Source organism: Colius striatus, chromosome 1 (assembly GCF_028858725.1).
Source record: "Colius striatus isolate bColStr4 chromosome 1, bColStr4.1.hap1, whole genome shotgun sequence".
Lineage (NCBI taxonomy): Eukaryota > Metazoa > Chordata > Aves > Coliiformes > Coliidae > Colius > Colius striatus.
This window is the reverse complement of record NC_084759.1, coordinates 137584807-137608982: the sequence shown is the minus strand read 5'-3', so window position 1 is coordinate 137608982 and position 24176 is coordinate 137584807. Positions and strand designations below refer to the sequence as shown.

Sequence of the window (24176 nt, the reverse complement as noted above, 5' to 3'; positions counted from 1 at the left end):
AGTAGAGCAATTGATAGTATATTTCACTTTTTATTGTGGGAGGTATGGGAAAAATAAAGAAAAGGAAAAAGGGAATACTTTCAGACATGCATAGATCAAGTAGAGAAATAAGCTTGTTAAATGCATCTTCACACTGCAACTAAATCAGCGTGGTAATTTACACCAGTGGGGTAGTAATTTCTTGGAAAATGTCATAGAAAGATTTCATTTCTTTGCTTTCCTAACAAATGTCTTCAAAAAGGCGCATCATTTGCTAAATAATAATTTCTTATAATTTACCGTAATGTTCATTGTTTTTCACTTATTTTTCTCTTTACACATCGCTCTACAACTGATTGCAGATTCCAACCTTGGGTTAGCTCACCTGTTTACACTTCTGATCTTGTGAGATAGCTAAATATACTGTAAGATACCCCAGGGCAGACCTTCCTCTGTGGATGCATGCTTTTACCTAGGAGAACTGTCATGATTTTCCTTTTTCTGTGTACTAGGTGAATGATGATGTTGGAATTGACTGGACCAACGAGAACGACCGCTTGCTGGTTTGTCAAATGTGCATCAAACTGGCTGACATAAACGGGCCTGCAAAATGCAAAGATTTGCATCTGCAATGGACAGAAGGCATTGTCAATGAGTTTTATGAACAGGTAAATAAATGCATGTCCAAAGTGGTATCTGCTGGTTACATGCCTTGTGTTAAACAGTCCTGCAGCATGATGGGTTCTGATGATGACTGAAAATCACAAATAAGGGTGAAGAGGATGGCTAGAGTTACACTAGTGCATCTTTGTGCTGAATCAGTGAAAGTCCATTTGTCACTGAAGCTTCTGATGTGACTTAGAAGCCCTCTGATTATGGGGTTTCTACAGGCTTAACTGCACCAATCTGGCACTATTGTTACAGTGGACATGTGAATGAGTGTGCCTCTCCTCTGTTTTTTTCTCTTGACAGTCATCACGTCTCCCTTTCAGTCTTTAGTGCAAACCACCTTTTTCCTTCTATGTCTTTTCAAGACATCATCTGGTTCTCATTACTCTCCTCTACAGTCATTCCAGGTGGCTCATGCTTTTATTGACATATGATCTCCAAAACTGGATGCAACATCCTTACTGAGGTGATCTAAACAGAGCAGAGGAATTGTTTTAGCTTCCTTGTGGGCCACATCTCTGTTCACACACACAGAACATTTATGTACCGAGCACAACTGTAACCTTTACTCTCAGTTTATCACAAACCATATCTGCTCCCTACATGTTGATCCTGACTCGTACTGTATTTTTTAGGACGGCATTTTCAACTTTCAGGTTTATCAGTACAGCTGCACCAATTATGCAAGACTCAGCCGATGGTAGCACGAGGAAGGAGGACAGCCACAGATTGATTTACAAAGACCTGGGAAGAGAGCCAGGCACTGGTCCTCTCCTGCCAGGTGTAAGAGAGCCCTTAATTGAAACTTTTATTTTTATAACCTATTTATCCCTGCTGAGTGTGAAGGACAGGGCTGTTCCCACACTGTTCTTCTGTTTCCTGAGTGGGAACAAATTTTTAAAGTACTGGTTAAACTGAATTCCACATCCTGTCTTTTCAAGAGGAAGTAAACAGGCTAAATCACTGAACCAGACACCCCCTAGACATCTTGGGGAGGCTGTGCAGTAACTTCAGGTTATAGGCTAATATCTTTTAAAGCCTTTTGGTCTTTTCTTATATGTACTAACAGTTTGGAAAAATACCAGAATTTCCTGATGCTGCTGCCTTCTGGAGTATGTAAAGAAATGAGAAAAGGGGCAATTCAGATGTTAACTTGAAGCTCCTTCCTTTATTTCAGATCTGAGGAAAAGAACAATGACTCTTTCATATATATTTGGTTCAATTTTCCTTTTAATTTTTTCTGTAAGAGAGTGAGACCCATAACAACTGTGGTCAACCTTCATCTCCCAATTTTTTTTTCAGGAAATACTTTTCTTCGTATTTGCTTGTTTTCACTACAACTCTCCCAACAAATTGTATTTCACTTAATTCTGGTGTTGATCATAGCTTATGTGGGTGACTACTGCATACAGTCAACACCTGCTAATATAAATATGACTCTTCTTTGATCAAACATAACTAATGTAAGTGCTCCAGTACATTAATATCATCAAACTGTTGGATATTGAGCTCTAAATCAAGCTTGGAGAAGAACATGTGTGGGAGGATAGTGTCATCTGTTCCACAGAAGAAGTCTGGGTTATTTTCCCTCAGTCAGAAAGGTGTACTATTAATGTTTGCTGCTCAAAAAAACTGTTGGAGATTATCTTTCTTATGATCCTGTACTTTAAAAAAATTACTTTTGAGATTTTTCCTTTCTGAAAAATTTTATTCTGAACAACATATAGGCTATTTTTGTTAGTGACACTCCCTTTGGCACGGGGATTGTAGGCAAGTGTGTTTGAACTCTTGGCTTGCAAGTGCCAAGAGATCAGATAGTAAGACATTAATGTTTCTGGTTTTCTTTTTTTTTTTTTGTTTTAGTAGAAGATGTGTATTCACTGAATTGAGAATCCAGCACGTTTCTGTTTTGGTATTTTTTGCATGGCATGAGTTGCCATGCTGACAGGATACTGATGGGATTGAAAACAGAAAACATTTTTTCCTGGGATTTACTTTTGGTATTAAGGAAGATAAGCTAGATTCTCTGTTTAACCATGTTAAAATCTGTAATGGATGAATTTTATGGGAAGTTTGAATTTCCCTGGAATTGTTACTCAAAGGCATACATATGTGTACGTTCAACCTGTACTATGGAAGTTATGAATTCTCTTTCTTGAAATTACTTTAATAAGTAACAATTCCTTTGAAGAATTTTTACTCTCATATAAATAAAAACTCCTTATTAAAAACATGCTGAATAGAAGGATTCAAAATCCTACGTCATATTGTTACAGGATATTTCATTTTCTTCCCTCCACATGCTCAGCATACTTATTTGAAGACAGGTTAGACGTATTAAAAAGAATTTTAAAAATGCACTGCAAAGTGTTTTACATAATAAATACTATTTTAGTGGAAAATGAAAAAATAATGTGTAAACATTTCAGCAGTCAGTTTTCTTCCTAGTACTGACAGATGACAACCAGGAAATCTCAGATATATTACTGTAAAGAAGAGAAAATTGCTTTCTCTTTTTAATTTGCTTGCAATTTCAATAATAGATGGCATGTTTCAGTGTTACTACTAATATTTTGTGTTTAATGACTGAACATAACATTTCAGGATAGATCATTATAAAAGTGACAAAACACAAGGAAATAAGGCATTTGTCATATATGTTTCAAAATTTAATTCTTCTTCTTTGGCCGAATATCAACAGGGTATTGACAAGATACATTTTCTGTGACTTTTGTAAAATTTAGGCTACGAGGAGTTAAATTCAAACAATCTGTAATATAATGGAAACTGAAAATTATTCTCCAAATTATAATCTCTATTCTCAAATACAGACCTCTGTATTTCATGTCAGCTTCATTAATGGGGTTAGATTTTGTTTCTTGGGGAGGTGGCATCCAGTCTTGACATGTCTACTCATCTGAAAACCCATTGATATAACTAGAAGCTTTGCTGTGATAAGGGTGAGTAAGTATATCAGACTTGGTTCTGAAAGGAAGTTTTACCTTCTTTTATGTCCTGAGAGGAGGGAGAAAAAGTCTTCCAATACCTCCCCTCTACCTTCTCTCCCCAGCAAAAGCTAGCAAAAAGCTTTATGGGAAAGATATATCGCTTCTGAGTAACCTCTGCTTTTCATAAGGATCATTCTAATGGTCCTAGGAAGCAAATACTTATGACCCAAAGCCATATGATGTATAGTAAGGACAAAATTAATAAGAAAACTAGTTCAATGACATAGCCCTTGTTTGTAGAAGTTCAGTCTTGTTTGCTGCAAACAGGTGTCTGACTGCAAGGTTGTTGTCAGAAGGGATTTTTTGAGAATAATGTCAGGAAAGGAAATAACGATTTTCCAGTTTTCACACTCAGGAGGTGCAGGACAAGGGCAGTGGGCATCAGTTTGCACAACTATTTTCCTTCTTAAATTCAAACTGTCGGTAGTGAGTCCCCTTACAAGAAAAGAACTGTAACTTCAAATAACCATTTGATGTGATGGCACTGCAGTAATGTCGTGCTGGCTTTCTGTGGAAGCGGCGTTAGGGTTGAGTTATTTTTCTTTCATCTTTTTTAATTGGTTTGATGTGCATTAGTGCTTTGCGTGACATGGATTTGTTTGATTCACTTCAGAGAAATGATGGCTATTTTTCATCTCCAGGGTGATGAAGAGGCTAGCCTGGGCTTGCCAATCAGTCCTTTCATGGATCGCTCTGCTCCTCAGCTGGCACACCTCCAGGAATCTTTCATCACTCACATTGTGGGACCACTATGTAACTCCTATGACTCAGCGGGGCTGATGCCAGGAAAATGGATAGAAGATAGTGATGAATCAGGAGACACTGATGAGCAGGAAGAGGAAGAAGCAGCAGAAATGGAAACATTTGAAAACTCTGAATCCAGTAAGTTGTTCAAACTTACATTGTTCAACAGAGCAAGTTCTATATTGTGACCAAAACCTAAGCAGCCACACTGTAAAAGCATAGAGACCCTGAGCTGGTGAGCTTCAGCTTGGGCCCTCCAGAGTTACAGTGAGTCAGTGCTGGCCTTGGATGTGGAGGGGATGCTCCATGGTTGGGTACACATTGGTGTTCGCATCTACTACTCATTTCTACCTTCAGTTGAGGTTTCAGGTGATGTACAGACCACCTGTCTGCACATGAGGACCTTTCAAACTGTTTCAGTACTAATCTGGTAAAGTGCAACAATTTCAGTTAGAGAAAGTACAGTTGGGAGAAGATTTTTCAAGGAAAGTACTCATTTCCATGAGTTAGTATGATGGACGGGAGTAAAAGAATAAGACTCTGAGATGCTGATGCAGGAAAAGAGGTTTTACTAATGAAAGCATAATAATACAAATGTCTTTGAGAAGTTTGATGAGAGAATCAGCACTGAACATTGTTGTGATGTGTGCTTGGAGCTGTGTCACTTGGCCCTTCTGGCCAACAGTGCCAATGTTTGTCATACTGAGAGGAAAACTTTGTACCTTGAAAGGAGATCTCAGGCACTCATTGAAAGTGATTTTTAAGAGAAAAGACCTGTTTCTTTTACCATTTTAATCCTGCATGCATTACCTTTTCCTCTCTTTCCCGTTCCTCCTCCCTCTGAATTTCCTACTGCTGTTCTTTTCTTTCTTTCCTCCAGGTCATCTTTCTCTCTCTCCTCTATATCTAATCCTTCTAGAAAGCACTAGCCTTAAGGGCACTAGTGAAATATTAATACAAAACTTTTCTTTTAACAGCTTCACTTTTGTTGTACTTTCCCACACATTTTTACACCCTACTGAGTGTCATGCCTGTTTTCTGTTGGGGCAGCTGAGAAATGAAAGATTTGATGACTGCAATAAATTACATAAGAGTGTGGAACTGAAATCTACATCCCCTGAGGTGCAGAATTGACCTCTCCAGTAAGATCCATGAGTAAATGGCTTGTATTTAAAAAATCATTGCTGTTGTTCACAGATACCTGCACACACACTTGCACATATTTTTGTTTTAGCTGGTTCAAAAGCACAAAAAATGTGGTCGAGAACAACAAACATTAAATAATACAGTACACACACGTTTATTGTAGCACCTTATGATCTGTCAGCTTTGTGATAGCAGGCAGAGCCACATGTTACTGTGGCAGATTGGCATTTATGGAATTGGCTACCAGGGGAAAGCATATGCTATTGGTAAGCGGCATAGATCCCAAAGCCTGAAACTGGTATTGCTGCATTAAAGGTGAAGCATGTTCTCGTTTATCCAGTGGCATGTCTAAAGTTACTTTGAAATTCTTAATTTCCTTTCACCTCATTTCTCTATTCACTTGTCTTTTCTGTCAAAGCTAGTCAAGTCCAACAATGCTGCTTTCAGGTTATCAGCTCTTGTTAACCCTTGAAAAGAGACCATTTTTAGTTGTCTTCTGATTTCCTTTTCACATTCTACTCCGTGGCAGTACTTTACTAATTAACCTGGTGGGTTTAGGCTGTCGTTTTTCAAAGCCTTAAAAATGAATGTATCGGACGTTTTGAAATACCCAAACAAATTCTTCCTGCTTACTTCTTACCAAGCATGGAGTGCTTATCTTCTCGATTACACCAATGTGTTATAAATGTTTTCTTCGAGTTCCCTAAATTCTGAGACTCTGTGGATCTGAATCGGGAATCTACATCATTTTTTTTGTGTCAATATAGGTGTTTTACATGTCATTAGAAATTTATACCTAGGATCAACACAATTTTGAATTATCTAGACCCTCAATGAAACAAAATAAAAGGCTGTTACCAGATGCATAGATAGTAAGAGTTGTGAAGATGTTGGTGAAAATGTTTTTCTTGATGGAAATGAGTTTCAGATAGGTGGAGCTATAGTTGTGGCAGAAAGACTTCCCCCAGATCCTGATAATTCTCTAAAGCAGTTGAGATATAAGTTATGAGACCTTAACATAGCTTAAAGTCATATTTGTTGTTATATGAGAGCATGTAATTCCCCCAAAATTCTGGTGCAAGTATATGATTTACACAGGCTCAGTCTTTAGTGATTCAGACAAATTTAACCACCACAGCAAGGGTTAGCTGGTGTCTGCAAAGAGCAGCAAGATGAAGGGTCACCCAGGAAACCCGGGAGAGAATGTCCTCCTGCAGCATTGGCAGGGTAGGGGCTTCTTATTAGTGTTGAACCTGAAAGTTTCCTACAGAGAACCAAGGGCTTTCTAATGAAAGATTGAGTAGGATTTGGTCTGTGCTCAATGAAAAGCTCTTTGTTTCCAGTTCAAAAGCTTCATGGGCTAAACGTTTTGGATCCTGACACAGACATACTTTAGGCAACCTGCAAATACTAATCCACGCAAATTTATTTGGTACAAAACATTCCTCTACGTCACCTTCTTTAAAAAAGAAACCAGCAGTTGTCTTTGGAGGGATTGTTATTTCAGTTCTGTGACTGCCATTGCCATTGTTAATGACCAGGAAAAAATTCCAAGCTTTGTACTGTTGAGTTAACAATCTGTATTGGATAGACTATGAACCCGGGAAAAAACCACACTCGAGACAGCAAAACACTTGTAGTGCAGCTGTATCAGGAGCCGTGAGAACTACTAGTGGCAAAAACATTTTGTAGGTTAACAGCAGGGGACTGATGCTTCAAAACCAAAGACAAGTGAACTCCATGATACTATTTGGCTATATGACTACCCCATAAGTGGTCAGACTGCATTGATGAAACAGTGTGGTGGAAAGGCTTTAAGGTCATCTCCACTGTGGTGGTGGAGTGGTGAATCTCTTACTTTGAAAAGGGAATACAGGAATGAGTTCCCTCCTTTAATTACTAATGCTTGCTCAATTGTTATCCTTTTACATCTCAGATCAAAGGTAAAATGTGGAGTAAAAAAAAATCAGGGCAATCAACAGGGATCCGTGACAGAATGGGAAACAGTATTTAATGTGTGTGTTATATGTATACTTATATATTATTTGAAATATGTTATTTATTTACTGTGTTATAGAGGAGATTGATCAGGGTCTTTAATTAAAAAAATGAGCAGAAAGAGCTCAATAACATTTTATCCATAATAATTCAGGCACTAGATGTCTCTGTGAGCTGCATAGTCGGGGGTAAGAGAGGAGAGGGTGAAGCTAGGTCTCAAACTGTGCTTTTCAGAGGCCCGAGGAAGCATAATTTGCTAAAATTTTGAGACTGTTCAAGTTTGTGGTTTTAAAAATCTGTTATAGTACATCCTGTCTGCTTCCTACACCTTCAGTCCTTTTTCTTTATTCTCTCACAGAAAACAGTACCTTAATGTCACATGTTATTTTACAGGAAAGAAGAAGTTCAAGAGGAGGAAAATCTACTGTCAGATCACTCAGCACCTGCTTCAGAACCATAAAATGTGGAAGAAAGTAATTGAGGATGAGGAGAGATTAGCCGGGACAGAGAAGCAAGGCACAGAGCAATCCACGCTGCACCAGTCTTCAGAACAAATCCAAGCCATCAGGGAAGAGGAAGAAGAGAAAGGGAAGCCCAAGAGGGATGAAGAGGAGAGCACAACTGTAGAACCAAACCAATGACAATATTTACAGCAGTATTTTAAGACAGATTGACTCATGCACAGACTGTTTCTCAAGCCAGCACAGCGTTTAGACACAACACTGTAGAAGTATGGGATAATGCGCCTACAGCTGTTTAATTTGTTTCTCTTTCCTTTTTTATGGTGAGGTACATTGCTTAAACTCCTATGCTCCAGGAAGCTTTCACACTGCGACACCGGCTTTTACAGACTTTTAAAAAGAGATTTGAGAGTGGGTGGAATTATATAAATATAAATATATATATATATATATATAGAGCCAGGGTTATTGGCTGTGCACTTCAGCGAAATACATTTAATGATATATTATGGTCACTGTGATATTTACAGAAGAAAGTTATCTAAGGAAATGCTGCTTCTAAAGCACATTTGCAGTTAACAGTAAGGTACCAGTTAAGTAGCTTTTGCTCTTAATGCTGAGGGATAAAAGTTCCGAAGCTTTATATGAATGCTGATATATCCTGCCAACACATACGTGTGTGCCTGTGACGGGGTGTTTGCAAGTGTGAGTGGATGTAATGTAATATAGCATAGTTTGAGTTCTTATGACACTAGGTGTAGCGCCTGCCCCAGTACACAGCAACAAACACAAGGCCTGACTTTAAAGAATTTGTGCCCATAAAGGAACTAGAGACCATTTTGAGGAGCTTTGCACTCCCTGTAGCCCTCCAAGTCCCAGTTTGCACTCTGGCTGCAGGCAGCAGCCTTTCAGCAGGGGCCACAGTGGCCCAGGCTGCTTTCCTGGCACCATCTGGCCTTAATGGGCTCCTCCTCATCCTCCCCAGCACTTCCCAGAGTGATGGCAAAAGGGATGTGCCAGGAAGTTTGTTTTCCAAAGAGGATATGGAAGGGACTGTGTGGCTTTCTGTCTGTTCCCCTTGAGAGGACCTGGCCCTCTATATAACACTGAGTGCGCGAATGGCTGCGTGGGGCAGTGCATGTGTTTTGGGCAAGAGAGAAAAGAGCAAATGCGTGTACGTACTCATAAACTAAAGGCACACTGTCATCTTCCTACCCTAACCTTATGCCTCTGTGCATCAGTGGCCAAATATGTCATCCAAGAACGAAGCTGAACTTCATCTCTTGAGAGCAAAAGAAGGGGAGTGTTGGGGCCATATCCTTCCTGAGAATAAATGGCAAATGATACATTAGGAGCAGCATGGGGGACAGGTGCCAGTCCTGCATCATTCAGGCGCTCGTATGTCTCAGCAACCACTCACATCAGCTTCAGAGAACTTGGATTTTCAGTGTGAGGTGCTGGATGGGGGCAGTTTGTTGCTGGCATTCTGCTTAGAAGCAGCATGTTTGATCCCACCAATATACTTTTCTTTTCTTTCTTTCTTTTTTTTTTTAAGAGAAAGGAAAATATCGGGCCTCTAAGTAAAGAGCAGGTCTTTTTTTGTTGTTCTTATTTGTTTTCTCTGTCGTTTATGCTGTGAGCCAAATGTCTATTTAAAAGGTTGGATATTCACTTTCAATATTTTTATTTCACGATATTATATTTGTTGATGATTAGCTATCTAGATGTAAATATGGAAAAATTTTTATGGGTTACTGTAGATAATGATATCTTTAAGAAAAAGAAAAAAGACAAAGAAAAAAAGGGAAAAGGTTTTTTGTAAAGCTAATTTTTTAAAAAAATAAATACAAAACCATTTTTATACAGTGTAGCCATTTCCAAACCTGACAAATAAAAGTCTTGAGTAATTTGTATAGACCCTTGTGGGAAGCCGGTGGTCTACAGGATCAAGGCTTTAAAATAGTAATGCTCTTTGGGACTGGCAGCATTGATCAGTGCTACACAATTCAGAGTTTTATTCCCACAAAAAAAATTATACATATAAAGTTCCATATCTTTCAAAAAATCTTTTGACTGCATATGCTGTTTATATTTGGATCCTGCAGCCCCGTGCCAAGAAGAGGATTGCTTATGTAAGAATGCTTGTGAAAGGAAGAGTTTGTAGAAATCCTAAGTTTCATTTCAGACCTTGCATCCACCTGTTTTTGCTCTTGTTACGCACTCACCATGTCTCATGATCCTCTGTCAAAGCCAGTCATCATTGTGTGTTATCACTTCAGAGTTTCTTTTTGCATTGCATTCCTGTTAGAGTAAGCTTTTGCTGGAAAACGGGATTCTGATTTCTGATTCTGATTAACGGGTTGCCTTTACCTGATACCGTCCCATCCTACTCTTACCAATAGAGAAGGCATTTGCCTGTCAACAGTGACTCTAGAGCGTGGCTCTGAGTGCTCCTATCAGCAGAAATATTCAATAGGTGTTTTTCAATGAAATTAGAAGACTAAAGATCCAAATTGCACTATTATATTAAAGGGAAAAAGTATAGAAGAATTCATTCTAAAGAAAATAAAGAGGTCACCAAGATCTCAGCAAGTCTCCACCAATTCCAGTTTGCAGTGTTTTTACACCTCTTCAGTTGCTTTGATTAATCATTTTATTTGGGGTTTTCTTGTGCAAGTGATGTGCATACCTTATAGTATGAGAAGAATTTGATACACCTCATTCTGTCCTTTACAAATTAAACTTAAAGAGATACTTTAAAATGTCACATCTCCAGGCACTTTTTTCTCCATTTTCAGTGCATGGTTACTGGCACTGGATTTTTATATTGATTTCTATATTGCATTTGCTAGAAGAGGAGAAAAAGAGGTCATTGCAGAAAGTGTTAGTGGGAACCCACTTAGTAAAATCACGAAGAGGCATTCAAGAATGAAGCAAAATCCTGCAAGTGGAGTTCCCCATACTCCTCGAAGCAGGCATACACAAGCTTGAACAAAGAAAAACTATCCTGAAAATGTGCTGAAATGGAATTATTATATTTTTTTTCTATAGTCATCCTTTTTGGTTGCCATTTGGTAAAATCGGGGTCAGCTTCTAATTTGTTAAGATTTCTTCCTGGTTTGCCAATGCAGCTGTCACAAATTGTTACTGCATTGCTACCCTTGCCTGTTTGTGGGTACAATTTGATTAACTCAGGTCTTTCTCAGTGAAGGAATTGCTGACAGGCTTAAAATCAGAAAGATTGTTGATTTTATCCAAACAGGAAGGAATACCAATTAAGAAGTTAAAGCAGCTGTGGGAGGTTAAATTGATAGAGGTGACTTATTTTTGCACTCCAAGTAGTTGCTAATAGAATCCAATTTCTGCAGCTATCCACTCATTGTTAATCTGAGTTTCAGTATTCACAGTGCATTTCTGGCAATGATCAGGAAATTTCCTAGGTTAAGTTAAATATAAAACAAATGAAAATACCAGAGATATTTTGTATAAAACATGTGAATACCTTTTTTTTTTTTTTTACTTTGGGATCTTTTAGTAGACAATGAAGCAGGTAATTTTCTAGGGGATTCTATGATAGTTTTTAGTCTAAAAGAGACAAAACTTTTGACCTACAGTTGTAGCAACCTTTTGGAGGCTAGACTTTGATGGTTTTCCACTCTGTGCAGTCCTTTGGTGTTGTAAACCACAACTAAACCACAGCCTGTGCAATATTTTTGAGGGAGAAGAGAGAAGGAAAAGGAAAACAAAATGTATTCTATCAGCAAAGTGCTCAGATTTCATGTAGGATGTTCACAATGTTGACAGGGATTTCTGGTATATACAGCATCCAAAGAGATTTATTAGGCACTGGAGAAAGCAAGCCCCGTATAAACAATGTTTTGTAATGACAACAACTCTATTTTATTTTTCAGTTATTTAAAAAGAGTGAGAGAAAGATTGGACTGTTTTTTCCAGTTGTATGTTATATTTTCTCCACTGAAACGTCACTTGGTCTTGCTCCCTTCTAGACTAGAAGCTCACTGTTCCCTTAAATAGGGGACTTTTTGCAGTGCTTGCAGCTCCCAATGTGTAGAGAAATGCACTCAGCTCATCATGTAGCAGTCTCATAAAACCCCTTTTGTTCCCATACTCCCTAGTTTGCCTCATGCTGTTTACATGCTGTTTACCAGGGGAATAGAACTTCTCTCATGGTGCTTGTGTTACAGGAAGAACACATGGAAATAAAGAGTATGAAAGTCCCAAACCTTTTGCTTTAGGAGGAGTCTCATACTAGTTTCCAAGCACTCAAAAATGCTTGTGTCTGGAAGTAATGATTTCCACCATAGCCAAAGGGCCATAGTTTACTATTCATGGTCAGTTCTTGAGGGAACCTGGCATTTCTCGATTTGTCTTGAGCATGTTGACACTCATCTCTGAAAATCACCAGCCTCCTCCACTAGAATGATGCTGTCTGATGCATTGTTGCAAGCCATACATCAGAAGTGAGTTGTGAGAACCTACTAGGAGAAAGGAATGCTACTGTGCACTCGGTAGCATTTTGAACCCAATTCCTCGTGGAGTGAAATCCTTTATAGAAAGCAGGGGAAATGGCTGTGTGTCACGAATGGCCTGCCCGGTGACCTCATGCAGGGTGCTGTCTCTCGTAGTCACATTCTGGCAGTAAGTGGCTCCCAGGGCAGATGTCATTTGAGAATGCATTTGTTAATAATGCAAGGATAGCTGTTGATAAGTTTTTACCCTAATGTCACATGTGGACATCTCTGCATCATCATCAACTTAAAGTCCAAGATGGTGATTGCTCAGGACCTTTAGGGTGGGATGTGATTGGGACTTTTACCCTTAACATACTACTATTAGGATCCTGATGGTCTGAATTTGGAAGGAAGTTGAGTCTATAAAGGATCAGATAGATGGTTCTAAAAGTACAGTTTGGCATCTAAGCAAATTCTGTACTCAGCTCTCATTTTATGCTTTCTATGCTGGACATGAAGTTCATTTGTTTTCTTTGGAAAGTTATCCTAAATTTCTATCAGCTCTTTAGATGTAAACTCTTTTCTGAAATTTTGGACCCATCTTGCTTTATTCATTCAGAAATGCTCCAGAAAGCAGAGTGCAGTGTGGAGAAGCCAAGGATCTTGACAAATGTGCACTGGTCAGTGGTACAGCCCCTGAGGACTGCCCAGCCTGTGCCCTAGTCTGGGTACATTGGCAGCCAATGCTGTGCCCATGCTGCTGAGCTTTGGTCTGAGTAGGTGTGGGTTATCTTGTCAGTTTGGGTACTCGACAGCCTGAGCCCCACCAGCTTTTAGTAGGACTTGGAGAATTTTGTCAGGTTTCAAAATGAACCTTAGCCATTTTTGAAAATGTTGCCCCAAATCTAACATAGCAAAAAGTTTGTGCTTGGTCCCAGATGTTAATGAAGCACTTTTGCAAAGTCTCATTAGTTATCTGACTTGTCCTGGTTAGTCTCTGTTGCATGATCCTGTGCTGGTGGTGGTGAGGGATTTGCTGTTGATGAAGATGCAGACAGATGTGACAGTGAGTGTGAGCCTGGGCAGCCTGGCAAGCCCAGCTGTGCCTATGGCTGTGATCCAGAGAAGGCACAATGTGCTTGACCAGGAAATACCCTAGGAAGGTGGCCCGGCTCATTCAGGTGTGGGAGAGGCAATGCAGATGTGCTGCTGTGGTTCGTTGTAGAGCTGAGCCCTCTGATAGACATAGTGTTAAATGCGTTGGGAGGGAGGCAACGAGAGTCTGTGGCTCTCTGTGAAAGAAGAGGCTCTTGACTGTTGGAAAACATGTAGTTCATAAAAATTTATACTTGCTATTGCTTTTCCAAGTGCTGTTATGGTTGAGACATTCCAGTATGACACATTTAAGGATGAGTATGAGAAGTTCTTGAGCATCCCACAGCCTCACAGTTGGAAGATTAGATCAAGACACATGTCCAGAGCAGAGAACATGCCTCTCCCAGGTGTGCTGCAGGCACTGCAACTGAGATGAGGGCATGGAGGGATGCCTGCTCTTTCCAGTCTCAGGCCTCAACATTGACCTGAGAACTTCAGTGTTCCTCAGCTGGCAGCACAGAGCTGGTGTAATTAGTCCTCCAGTTGATGGGGTTGCAGACACCAGAGAGAAAATCAAGCTAGCAATTTGTAAGACAGAGAAAAGGAAATTGTAGTCCAATGTGAAGCTTTGTGCAGCACACTTAATTTTCCTTTTCTTTCGAACTCAAATATAATCCCATTGGAATGAAGTAACCTTGGACTTTCTGGGGTTTTAATTACTGTTTGATGTTCCAGTATTAGTCAAAATGGTGGCAGCATTAAAAGGAAGATAATTGTTCCCATTAAGAAGGGTAGGGAAATCTGGTTTTCATTTTATTGTCCACATTTTTAGGTGAAGTGTCTACACCTCCTGAAGAAAATGCATGTTAAGTGTTTTTGAACAGATAATTGAAATTAAGCAATTCAGCAATCATTGGAAGAACAGGCAAGAAATATTAATTATTGGAGACAAACTTAGAATTAGAGCAAAATAACACCAGTATTTTTGAGAGCAACTTAGTGTGATAAATCTTTATTTGAATTTCATTGCTTTCATTTAGCAAAACAACATTCCTCTGGAAGTAAATCAAAGCAGGGTTTTAGCCCCTGCTGTGGTAGTTATTGAATCCCAGTCTTGAGGGGAGCCATGTGAGAGTTATCACCCATTCACATCCTAATTATGATTTATTCAGAGGCCATTAGTGGGATTTTCCTGGCAGGCAGGTGTTCTCTTGATGGAATATACATCATGGCTCCTCAGCAGGGTGCAGACATTGCTCACATGAGCACCTACCTGAAGTTTTAGGGTGATACAAGCTTCTCAGGAGCCTGTGGGCAGAGGAGTGCGGGTGTATTACTGGAGGGTCTGTTTTCACAATGACAAAAGGGGCAAAGGTTCGAGCTGTTTAACAAGACTGATAAAACTGAAACAACAACAAGCATTCTGCAGTTTGATATTTACAAATATCTACATGGTGAATGTCAGGAGATTGGGGCATCACTGTTTCTGTTGTATCCAGTGACAGAACAAGGGATAGTGGGATGAAGCTGGAACATAAAAAGTTCCATTTAAACATAAGGAAAACTGTTTCACTGTGTGGATGAGGGAGCCCTGGCACAGGCTGCCCAGGAAGTGTATGGAGTCTCCTTTGTCGATTTTCAAGAGCTGCCTGGGTACGTTCCTGTGTGACCTGGTCTAGGTGACCCTGCTTGAGCAGGGGGGTTGGACTAGATGATCTTTAGAGGTCCATTCCAAACCCTACCATTCTGTGATTCTATGACTCTGTCAAAGCTTACCAACGTCACTTGAGGTGTATGTAAAAATATCCCTAATTGTTTGCACATAAAAACTATTCCCTCTGGAAAATCATGAGTTCAGGTAAAACCAACTAGACGTGGCCATGGTCTGTCAAGCTGAGGAATATAGTAAGCCTAGAAGAATTGTTGACTGGAGTAATTTCATTCTCCCTCATTAGAGGAAAAAAAAGAGAAAGAAAAAAGGAAAGTCTTGGATTTAATTCAGTTAAACTTTTCAGTTGGCTAGTTCATGCCACTTGTTTCTTACTTCCAAAGCTGTTCATGCAGTATGCCCAAGGTGTGGAAATGGGACAATAGATAAGACTTGTTCTTTTGTGGATGGCATATGAGATCTGCATGCACCAAGGAGCACCACTGAAGCCTGCAGGAGTGGAAAGTGGTGTATCCCAGCAGTGAATTAGATGGGGAAGCCCAATCCTTTCTGTTTTCTGTCTGCGTAGCATGAGAGTAGGTATAAAGGACTTTTCTGTGGACCCTGTATTCTTGATTTCTCTTGTCTTGATTCAAAAAACATATAAACCAGATCAAATAAGCAAGGTTGGTGCATGCGGTGTCCCCAGAGAGGCAGCTGTGTGTGAGTTTGCTTTTCCACTGGCTCCCAGAGGGAGCTGCGCGTGCTTCATTGGCCTGCAAGCAAATGGCATGGAGTCCCGGGCAGCACAGCACTAGGGGGAGGAACTGGTGGGAGGCAAACAGCAAATGCCAAACTGCTGAGGGCTGTTGTTGAAGTAGCGGGAGAAACACCTTAATGTAACCTAACTCTATAAACTGCTGGTTTACTCACAATGACAGCCCGGATACAGTGGGCTTAGATCCTCTGTTTTGCAGTGCCAATGTCTTCCTTGACCACAGCAAACACTTAACAAACGTTTAATCTGAATTAGCAATTACTCATTGCTTTTAAGTATTTATTGAAAAGAGATTGTGGTTTTGAGGTTTTATTGTTGGGGTTTTTTTTTTCTTCTCCTCTGACTGTAGTTATTTTGTGTCCATGCTTTCACAAAAAAAAAAAAAGAAATGGAAAAAAAAGGGTCTGTAATGTGATCAGAGAGAAAAAAGGTTTTGCTGTATGTGTACATACTACAACAGGTAGAAAGTCTGTCATCTGTTGAAGCTATCTTTCCTATTCAAAATTCCTGCCTGATTCTAACACATGATGAAAACCTGCACTTGAATGCAAAATTTTCAGTTTTAGATGTTTGTAAACCCTGATACTACAGATGGCTTCCTAGAAGGTCAAAGATAACATTAAGAACCGTTATGTGGTGTTCATGATATTTTTAATATTTCAACCATGCGAGCATAAATTTACTCATTATTTTCCAAAGGTAAGTCTCCTGTTCTTGAGTAATCCATATAAGATGTTTGCATGATGGAAAGTAATTTAAGTTCACTTTTTAAGAAGATGTGATTCATACTGTAGATTATGTTTGTTTAACAGATTAACATTTTCACTGATGGGTGGCAGTTCTTTTTCTTTGTGCTGCTTTTGATAGAAGAACATCTAGGGCATTTTCCAACAGATACACATATGGTGATCTTTGCCTCCAATTGTGGAAGTAGTACCTTTCAAAAAATAGGTGTTTTCCAATATGGTTTAGCCATCTGGGTAACAATATGCAAGTATGTCTGTCATGTACAAGATACAATTTTAAAAAAGAAAAAATCTCATTGTGGTGAAAGTAATCAAGAAATTATCCCGCAAGGTCAAAACCCTTATTGAGTTAAAATTTTACATGTGTCAATATAATTAAAGTACTGGACTCCCAACCAGATTCTGGGGCCATATCGTACAAATTCTGTATTTTCCAATTTTCAGAAGGTGAACCAATTTATTTATTTTTTACTTCAGGACCACTGAGGAATTTGGTCACCTTACATCCTGTCCTGTGAGGTTTGACTCCTGGCCTGGGACCTTGGGGTACTCTGCCTGACAGTTATTTTATGATGCTCATTCAGACACAGCTCTAGTAGCAACTTTCCACAGATCACCCATGTACTTCAAAATTAATCCCTCCTTGATTTTTTTTTCACCTCAGAAGGTGAGAGAAGTCGGGGAAGGGGGGTTGTGGAATTTAATTTTATACAGCTCTATTTGAAAAGGGGTTTGTGTACCTTTATAATTCTTTTGAAGCAATATTTAAAAAAAAATAACTGCCAGCCAAAGTGGCAATGCAGAAAAGTGCCATCTTGTTTAGAATTTGTACACGCCAGTTTATAACACAGTGTTCTTTTCACTAAGTACTACATACGTTAATTTATATTTCTATATTGTCAATATTGTTGTAACCGAGCTTCTCCTTTCTAAACACTTCAGGAACAAGGCCTTGTATTTTTAGGTGATTTTCATAAACAGAGTAATTCTTTTCCTTTCACTAGTATCTTGCACTCGATACATGTAGCAATACTTAATATATTATCTTCACAAGTATTTGTTAAGTGATTTAGTTAATGGCTGATAAATGTTTTGTACAAAATAGATTCTGTACAGGAAAAAAAATCTTTTAGATAAACATTATTTATTTTTACTGTTTTGTAAGTTAGACACTATAGTGAAGCTCCTTTTTGCCAGAATTACTGGAAGTGCCTCTTGGTAAAATGTATTATACGGTAAATATGTATTCAAAATTATTAGAAATACTTGTCACAAAATGAACAATGTGGATGTTGCAATGTGAAGACAATTGTACAACATAAATATAATTCTGTGGTATCCTGTTTGCTGTGTTTCTTATTCCTTTATTGAACAAATTTGCTTTCAGTATCTAGTTTAAGTGCCAGACTACCAATGACCTGTAGCCTCTTCAAACTCTGAATCGAGTCCAGTAAATCTGGTATGTATTGGTTTACCTTTTTATCTGCAGCCCTGCTTGGTACATGTTAATGACCCATGCTCACATTTATTGGTATCCAGTTACCTGCAACTTTTACCAGTGGGATTCTGCACTTTATTTCAGGTCACTAATAAATCCCAAATTAAATGCTGTGTGACTCAACCAGTCTGTGGAAGGCCTTATTATAAACATCCTTCTTGGATGATGACCAATATTTCAACTTCTATCATCTGCCTACTTTTCAGTACAATTAATATGGACCATACTGATTGAATGTGGTACATATTACATGGCACTATTGAGCCATAGTTACATGGAGTTACTGATGCTTCCAGGGAAAATGAAATGTGTTACTTTAACAATGGTTTTCTTATTAATCACAGGAGTAGTCTGTAAACTGGGACAACAGTAAGTAAAATCAATTTCCTTGCAGTTATATTGGCAACTGTACTACCATTCTTCAATAAAAGGTTTTGCTAGTCCATTGTGTGGGATAAGACTGACATCTAGCTACTTTATTTGCTCACTGTTTATATTTTTTTTAAGTATCATACAACTGTCAAACATTTTCCCTATTTTTTAAGTTGCATTGCCTACTTTCATCAAAGATCTGGAGAGCTTTTCATCCAACTCATTTGAAATGGTTGCATACAAATTATCTGGATCAAATTATCTGTGTATTCAAAGCCTCTTTTCCTATAGCTTAAAAAATAACAGATTTCATAACATGAAAAAGCATCAGCCACATATCTGGCTATCAAGTCCCACCAGTTTATTTGTCCTCTGGCTTAAATTTTGAGTGGCAAAAATGTAAAGAAATTTGCACCAGGCAGTGGTTAAGAGGATATTAGTTGAGATTATTGCCAGTACAAAAGTAAAATAACCTTCTGCCAATTCTAAGGGAACTGTAAGCAATCTGTCCCAAATACTTAAAAATCCACAGCATGGCATTATTTGATCCAGAGATCCGCAGTTGCCCGTAGAGAACCATACAACTGGAGCAGTGAAGAAAAGCTCTTTCCCTTCAATACTCCTCATCAGAAAGCGTAGGGGTGCTACCAAGGTAAAGAATGCACTTATCTTTGAAAATCACCAAACTCTCTCTGGAGCTCTTCAAACAGCAAGAGGTTCCCATGGGAATTGATGAGTAATAAAACACAGAGCAGAAGCAGTCTCTACTAATGAGACCACACATGAGCATGCCTCTCCTGGGGTTCTGGTAGATCATAAAGGAGGCCATGGCGCACGCTCAGTAGCAGCTCAATTAAATGTTGCAGTTTCCAGGTGTTCAAATTGCTCTCAATTGCCCAGGCAAATCCACTTGCCTAAAACTACCCAAAATATTTCACTAGAATAGGAATCTCAGAGAACTCTTGGCACTATGTTTAGCAATGTTTTTCTTTAATGTTTCTTAAATTATCTCACCAAAACCTTGTGTAAAACAACATTATCCCTCATGCCACCAGGGACTCCGTATATATCATCAGTGATTCACACAAGCGTAGAGCAGCAAACAGACTTCAACAGCCAGATATATAATTTCCAGGTGCTATCATGACTGGCAGGGTCTGTAGCTCTAGGGTAGCCATCTCACACAATCCAACGAGGATTTTTAGTCACTGCACACTGGGATCCCCAAATCCTGACGTGCTTAGATGGAAACTGCCAAAGCCAGCTGCTTTGTTGAACAGCTTCACAGCCAAGGGGTGATGCCGATACTGCATTGATTCATGAGCCATGGGAGAAAATTTGCAAGTTTAGCTTTACCTAAGGTTTTGATGGCTTGTGTTGCACCCAATCCAGACTGCTACTGATAACCAGTAAATTAGCAGGGATAAACATGGTTGTAGTAGTTTGGAAGTCTGATACAGATAAAAGGCTGCTGCAACATCTGCTTCTCTGCAGCTGGGAAGTACAAAGCAGAAAGTTCTTGTTTGATCTGCATGATGGCTTCATTTACAGTGACTTCTTGTTACTGATAAATTACTTCCCTTCAAAATCCTTTGCACGTGGCAATTGTTTATTACTGTGCTTGCCAAAGGCATCGTATTCTACAAATTCAACACCTTCTGTGTAATAAACTCTTCTGTTAAATTCTTTACACCTTCTCTTTCCACATTTCCAGCCATAATCTTTGGATTTAAACCCACTTCAAAGAACTTATCTGCATTAAACAAAGTGCTATGGGATTTTATTAAGATGAATGGTATTAATCCCTAGTGGCTGGACAAATTCAGGTTTCTCTTATTATGTTCTCCTAAATTAAAGTTCTGCCCAGAGCTCCATTGGTTACAAATGCTTCCTGCCCTGGAGAGATGTGTTGTGACTCTGGATCTCTCTTTCATCCTTCTTGTTTTACCCTCTCAGAGCTGGGTTCCACAAGGCCCATTGGGATCTTTGCAAAGTATTCTGTTGTATAAGCATACAAGTTATTTCTCTGCACTTGAAAATTCTAGTCAAAACCTTTTTAGGTTGATAATTTGTGGGGCAGGAGGAAGGTGTCACCATTCAGGAAGGAAAACCTCCAATCTCTTTTATTCTATTGGTTACCTTCTGCAGGTGTTTTCAAGCTAATCTACAGCCATTGCGCGTGTTCCTATGTGTTACCTCAGGTACCCAGCACAGAGAACATAGAGAAAGGTTGTTCTGCGGTCAGGATGCAGTAAATGTATCTAAGTAACTCCTACTTTTGAAAATTCTTCTTCTCGAGGTCTCATGACAGGGGCTGAAAATCTAAATGTCAGAGCACCTCAGGGTAATGAGACTTCTCAGAAGGGCCTGTGGATATCCTAACAAAACGAGCTGGGTCCAAAAGACACTTAAAGCAGTTTTATATTGCTTTTGCAGTTCTCTGGTAAGAAAACTGTTCTTTAAGGCTATATTCAGAAGTCCTTAGTTGGGAAAGGAAGTACCGCCCTCAAGCCTGAGATATTCGCAACAATCCTCAAGTGCTTCTAACAAGCCAAAGTGTGTTATTTGTCTCTGGTTCGTTCATGTCAAATGGGTATGCAAGGTTTGTTCTGACAGTGAGCTTCCTGCTCATTTATGTTCTCACCAAGTGTATTCTCAGCAGTGACAACAGAAGAGGAAAACTCATGTCAAGAAATAATGAATCCATAGCAATAGAGTAGCATAGCTAAAGCAAATACAATTATATAGGCAGTGAAACTGGATTGCTTTATTAGTTAACTTCACTGCATCTGTAACTACACACTTACCTCAGAATTACGGCTAGCAGAAATAAATGTTTTGTAAATTATAAAAGTTAAATTGTCCTTAAGTTAAATACTCCGAGGTGTTTCTTTGAAAAAAAGAACTGCTTCCAAACTGTCACACTTTCTAAGCTGCCTTTATTCTGGCAGCTGCATTTTGAAGCTCAACGGTGGCACTATACCTTGATCTTCCTGCTCTCTGGACAAGGATTCAGGAGATTGGGATCTATCAGAGATTTTCCTGATCTCTGTACAAACTTTTTTCATGGCCTTCAGCAAATATGGATGGTTCACTTCATCTCCTTCAAATGCAAATATTACTTACTGTTTAGACAGTAATCTTGGTCTCGCCTGCTGCATCTGAGCCCTTGCACAGAGCAATCTGGCGGTTTAAGAGATTGCAGTAACAGTTGCTGCCATGACTGGCTCTCCTCTGTGAGTTGTTCCAGGCACAGCAAAGGAGCTCGGGGTTGAAGTATTTACATGATAGCATAAATAAAATGATACAGGAACATGTAGCCAAGTGTGAATCTAAGTAGTTGAGGAGCCATTCTACTGAGAGTTTCCATGTAGCTTTACCCTGCAACATGGTATTAAGGACCAGGAACGTGCTCTCTGTTGAACCACAGAAATCATGTAAGTTCAGATTTTAAGGTGATGTAGTATATCAAAATCCCATTTATACATTTTGGTTTTCTCTTTAAAAAAGAAAAATATTTTTCTTCTATCAGATAAAAATGAACATTTCTTTGCAACTGTTACAGGTGTATTCAGATTTCAGTGTAAAGTTTATTTTTACAAGTAAGCCCTTATGATTTAAAAAAGTATGTTGGGAAAAAAAATGTCTTTTACAAAGGAAAAAGTGTCATGCTGCTGAATACTGGGAGGGGGTGAACTTTACAAAATTAACTTTTGCTCATCAAATGTGCTTGAAGAAGAAGCAGCCGGTTCCCTGGAGCTATGTCTCAGAGCATGTCTGTTGGTTTTGGATGATTTAGACTGGCCTACAAACCTGCAGTGTCATTAGTGTATTGATACATCTATGAATCAAGATTGCTCTTGTCACAGCTATTCACTACGACTAGACTAGGCTTTGTAGAGGTAATTAATTTGACCTGTGCTTTAGAAATGAAGGTGATCTGGCTTCTAATTTCCTGTAACTAATACAAAGTAGGAATTCACAGAAAATAGAAATAGACCTCAAAGAACAAGCTTTAGTCTGATTCTTTGTCTTGTAGCAGCTTTAAAGGCTTTGTTTGAGTAATAGAATAAGTATATATAAGAAAGCAATTTCTTTTAGAAATATGGGAAAGCAAAACCTTTCTCGTCTGGTTGTTTGTCTAGGAAGCCTCTAGTGAGTTTAGTGTCATTGTGCTTGGTAAGTGCTCTGCTCTGGGAGGCACTGAAAAGTGACACCCAAGAAGCATCAAGTCCCATATTGGAACGAGCAGTTGTTCATTTCACCTGTCTCAATTCTTGTTAGCAAATTTTAGTAGGTGATGTACTGCATCACCTTTCCATGTGATATCCATAGCCTGGGAGCCCTGGGAGAGTAGTAAGTTCCTACCTGGATGAGACTTTCTTCTCTGTCAGATGAACGCACTGACTTTTAGTGAGGATGTTGTATTCATTTACTCTGTCTGGAAAAGTATTGTAGAGGACATAAATATGACTGTTTCTGAGGAACTTGCTATAATTAGCTTATAAAGGACCAGTGTTAGTCTCCTGGAAGGTATAAAAAAACTTTCCATAATGGAAAATATCTCCCTCAGAGTGGTTTTGACAGAGTTCCAGTTAAGATATTATCTACACCTATAAAGAAGTCAGAGAAGGGTCTACAAAGAAATTCCAGTAAAAGTCCAGCTATGATAGGAAGCTGATGCTTAGGTTTTAAAATGAACCAAAAATCCAGGAAAGATGGGAAGGTTGCACTAAATCTTGTGGACTTAATTCCTCAAGGCATTGCTTCCTCTTAAGCTGCAGAAAACCATGCTGTAGGGGTTTTTTTCTGTGAGAGTAGAAGACCATGTTCTGGTGTTTGTCAATATGATTTGTAACATAATGGGTTCTTGGAGGACTATGTGAAAAAGATTTCTATAAAATATTTATGATTCTGAACACCTATTTTATGGGACAGTGGGGTGAAGACTATCAGTGGCAGAATAACTGGAGTCTGTTTTAGAAATCGCTGAAACAGACAAGGGCAGCAACAGAGATTAAAGGTCAGGCAAAACACGCACAGATCCCATATTATGTAAACTCAGTTTTCCTAATAATTAAAGGAAACAGGCTGGAAGCTGTTTTCTGAAGTGGAACTCGTAGTCACTAATTCTCCTAATCACTAATTCATGTGAACTATTAGGCATCCTGATATCTCTTAGAAAAGGGGAAAAAAGATTTCCAAGTTTCCAAACCTGCCAAGTAAATATGAGACACATTAAAGAACAAAATGTGAATTACATGCAGTGTTATAAAATTCCTGTCACATGAAGAACCCAAAATGTAATGAAGGAAGATATAATGAAGGAAAAGATAGTGATTTGTATTAAATCTAGGAAAGTAGAAGGCTGCCCCAAGGCTCTGTGTTTGGCAAGGCACCGTTTCAAGTGTCAGTGAGGTTTTAGCTGCCATGGGAACGTACCCTACTGCAGAAAGTGGGAGAGAGCAAGAAGGGAAAAGGAAGAATTTATAGTTTTAGTACCTTTTATGTTTGTATTGGTAAAAGTTCACAGGTTAGCAGAGACACAGGATTTCTAGCCTC

The 24176-nt window shown here is 39.0% G+C and overlaps 1 protein-coding gene across 1 annotated transcript in view; it reads left to right on the top strand.

Annotated features, from left to right (window-relative positions):
- The window catches only part of PDE3A (phosphodiesterase 3A), a 246488-nt gene extending 238387 nt beyond the window's left edge, over positions 1 to 8101 (top strand). The window contains exons 14-17 of the mRNA XM_062012293.1: positions 492 to 647; positions 4298 to 4538; positions 7483 to 7489; positions 7938 to 8101. Of these exons, the coding sequence (XP_061868277.1) occupies positions 492 to 647; positions 4298 to 4538; positions 7483 to 7489; positions 7938 to 8004 (471 nt within the window). The 3' untranslated portion in view covers positions 8005 to 8101. The remainder of the gene's footprint in view (positions 1 to 491; positions 648 to 4297; positions 4539 to 7482; positions 7490 to 7937) is intronic.
- Positions 8102 to 24176: the final 16075 nt, after the last annotated feature.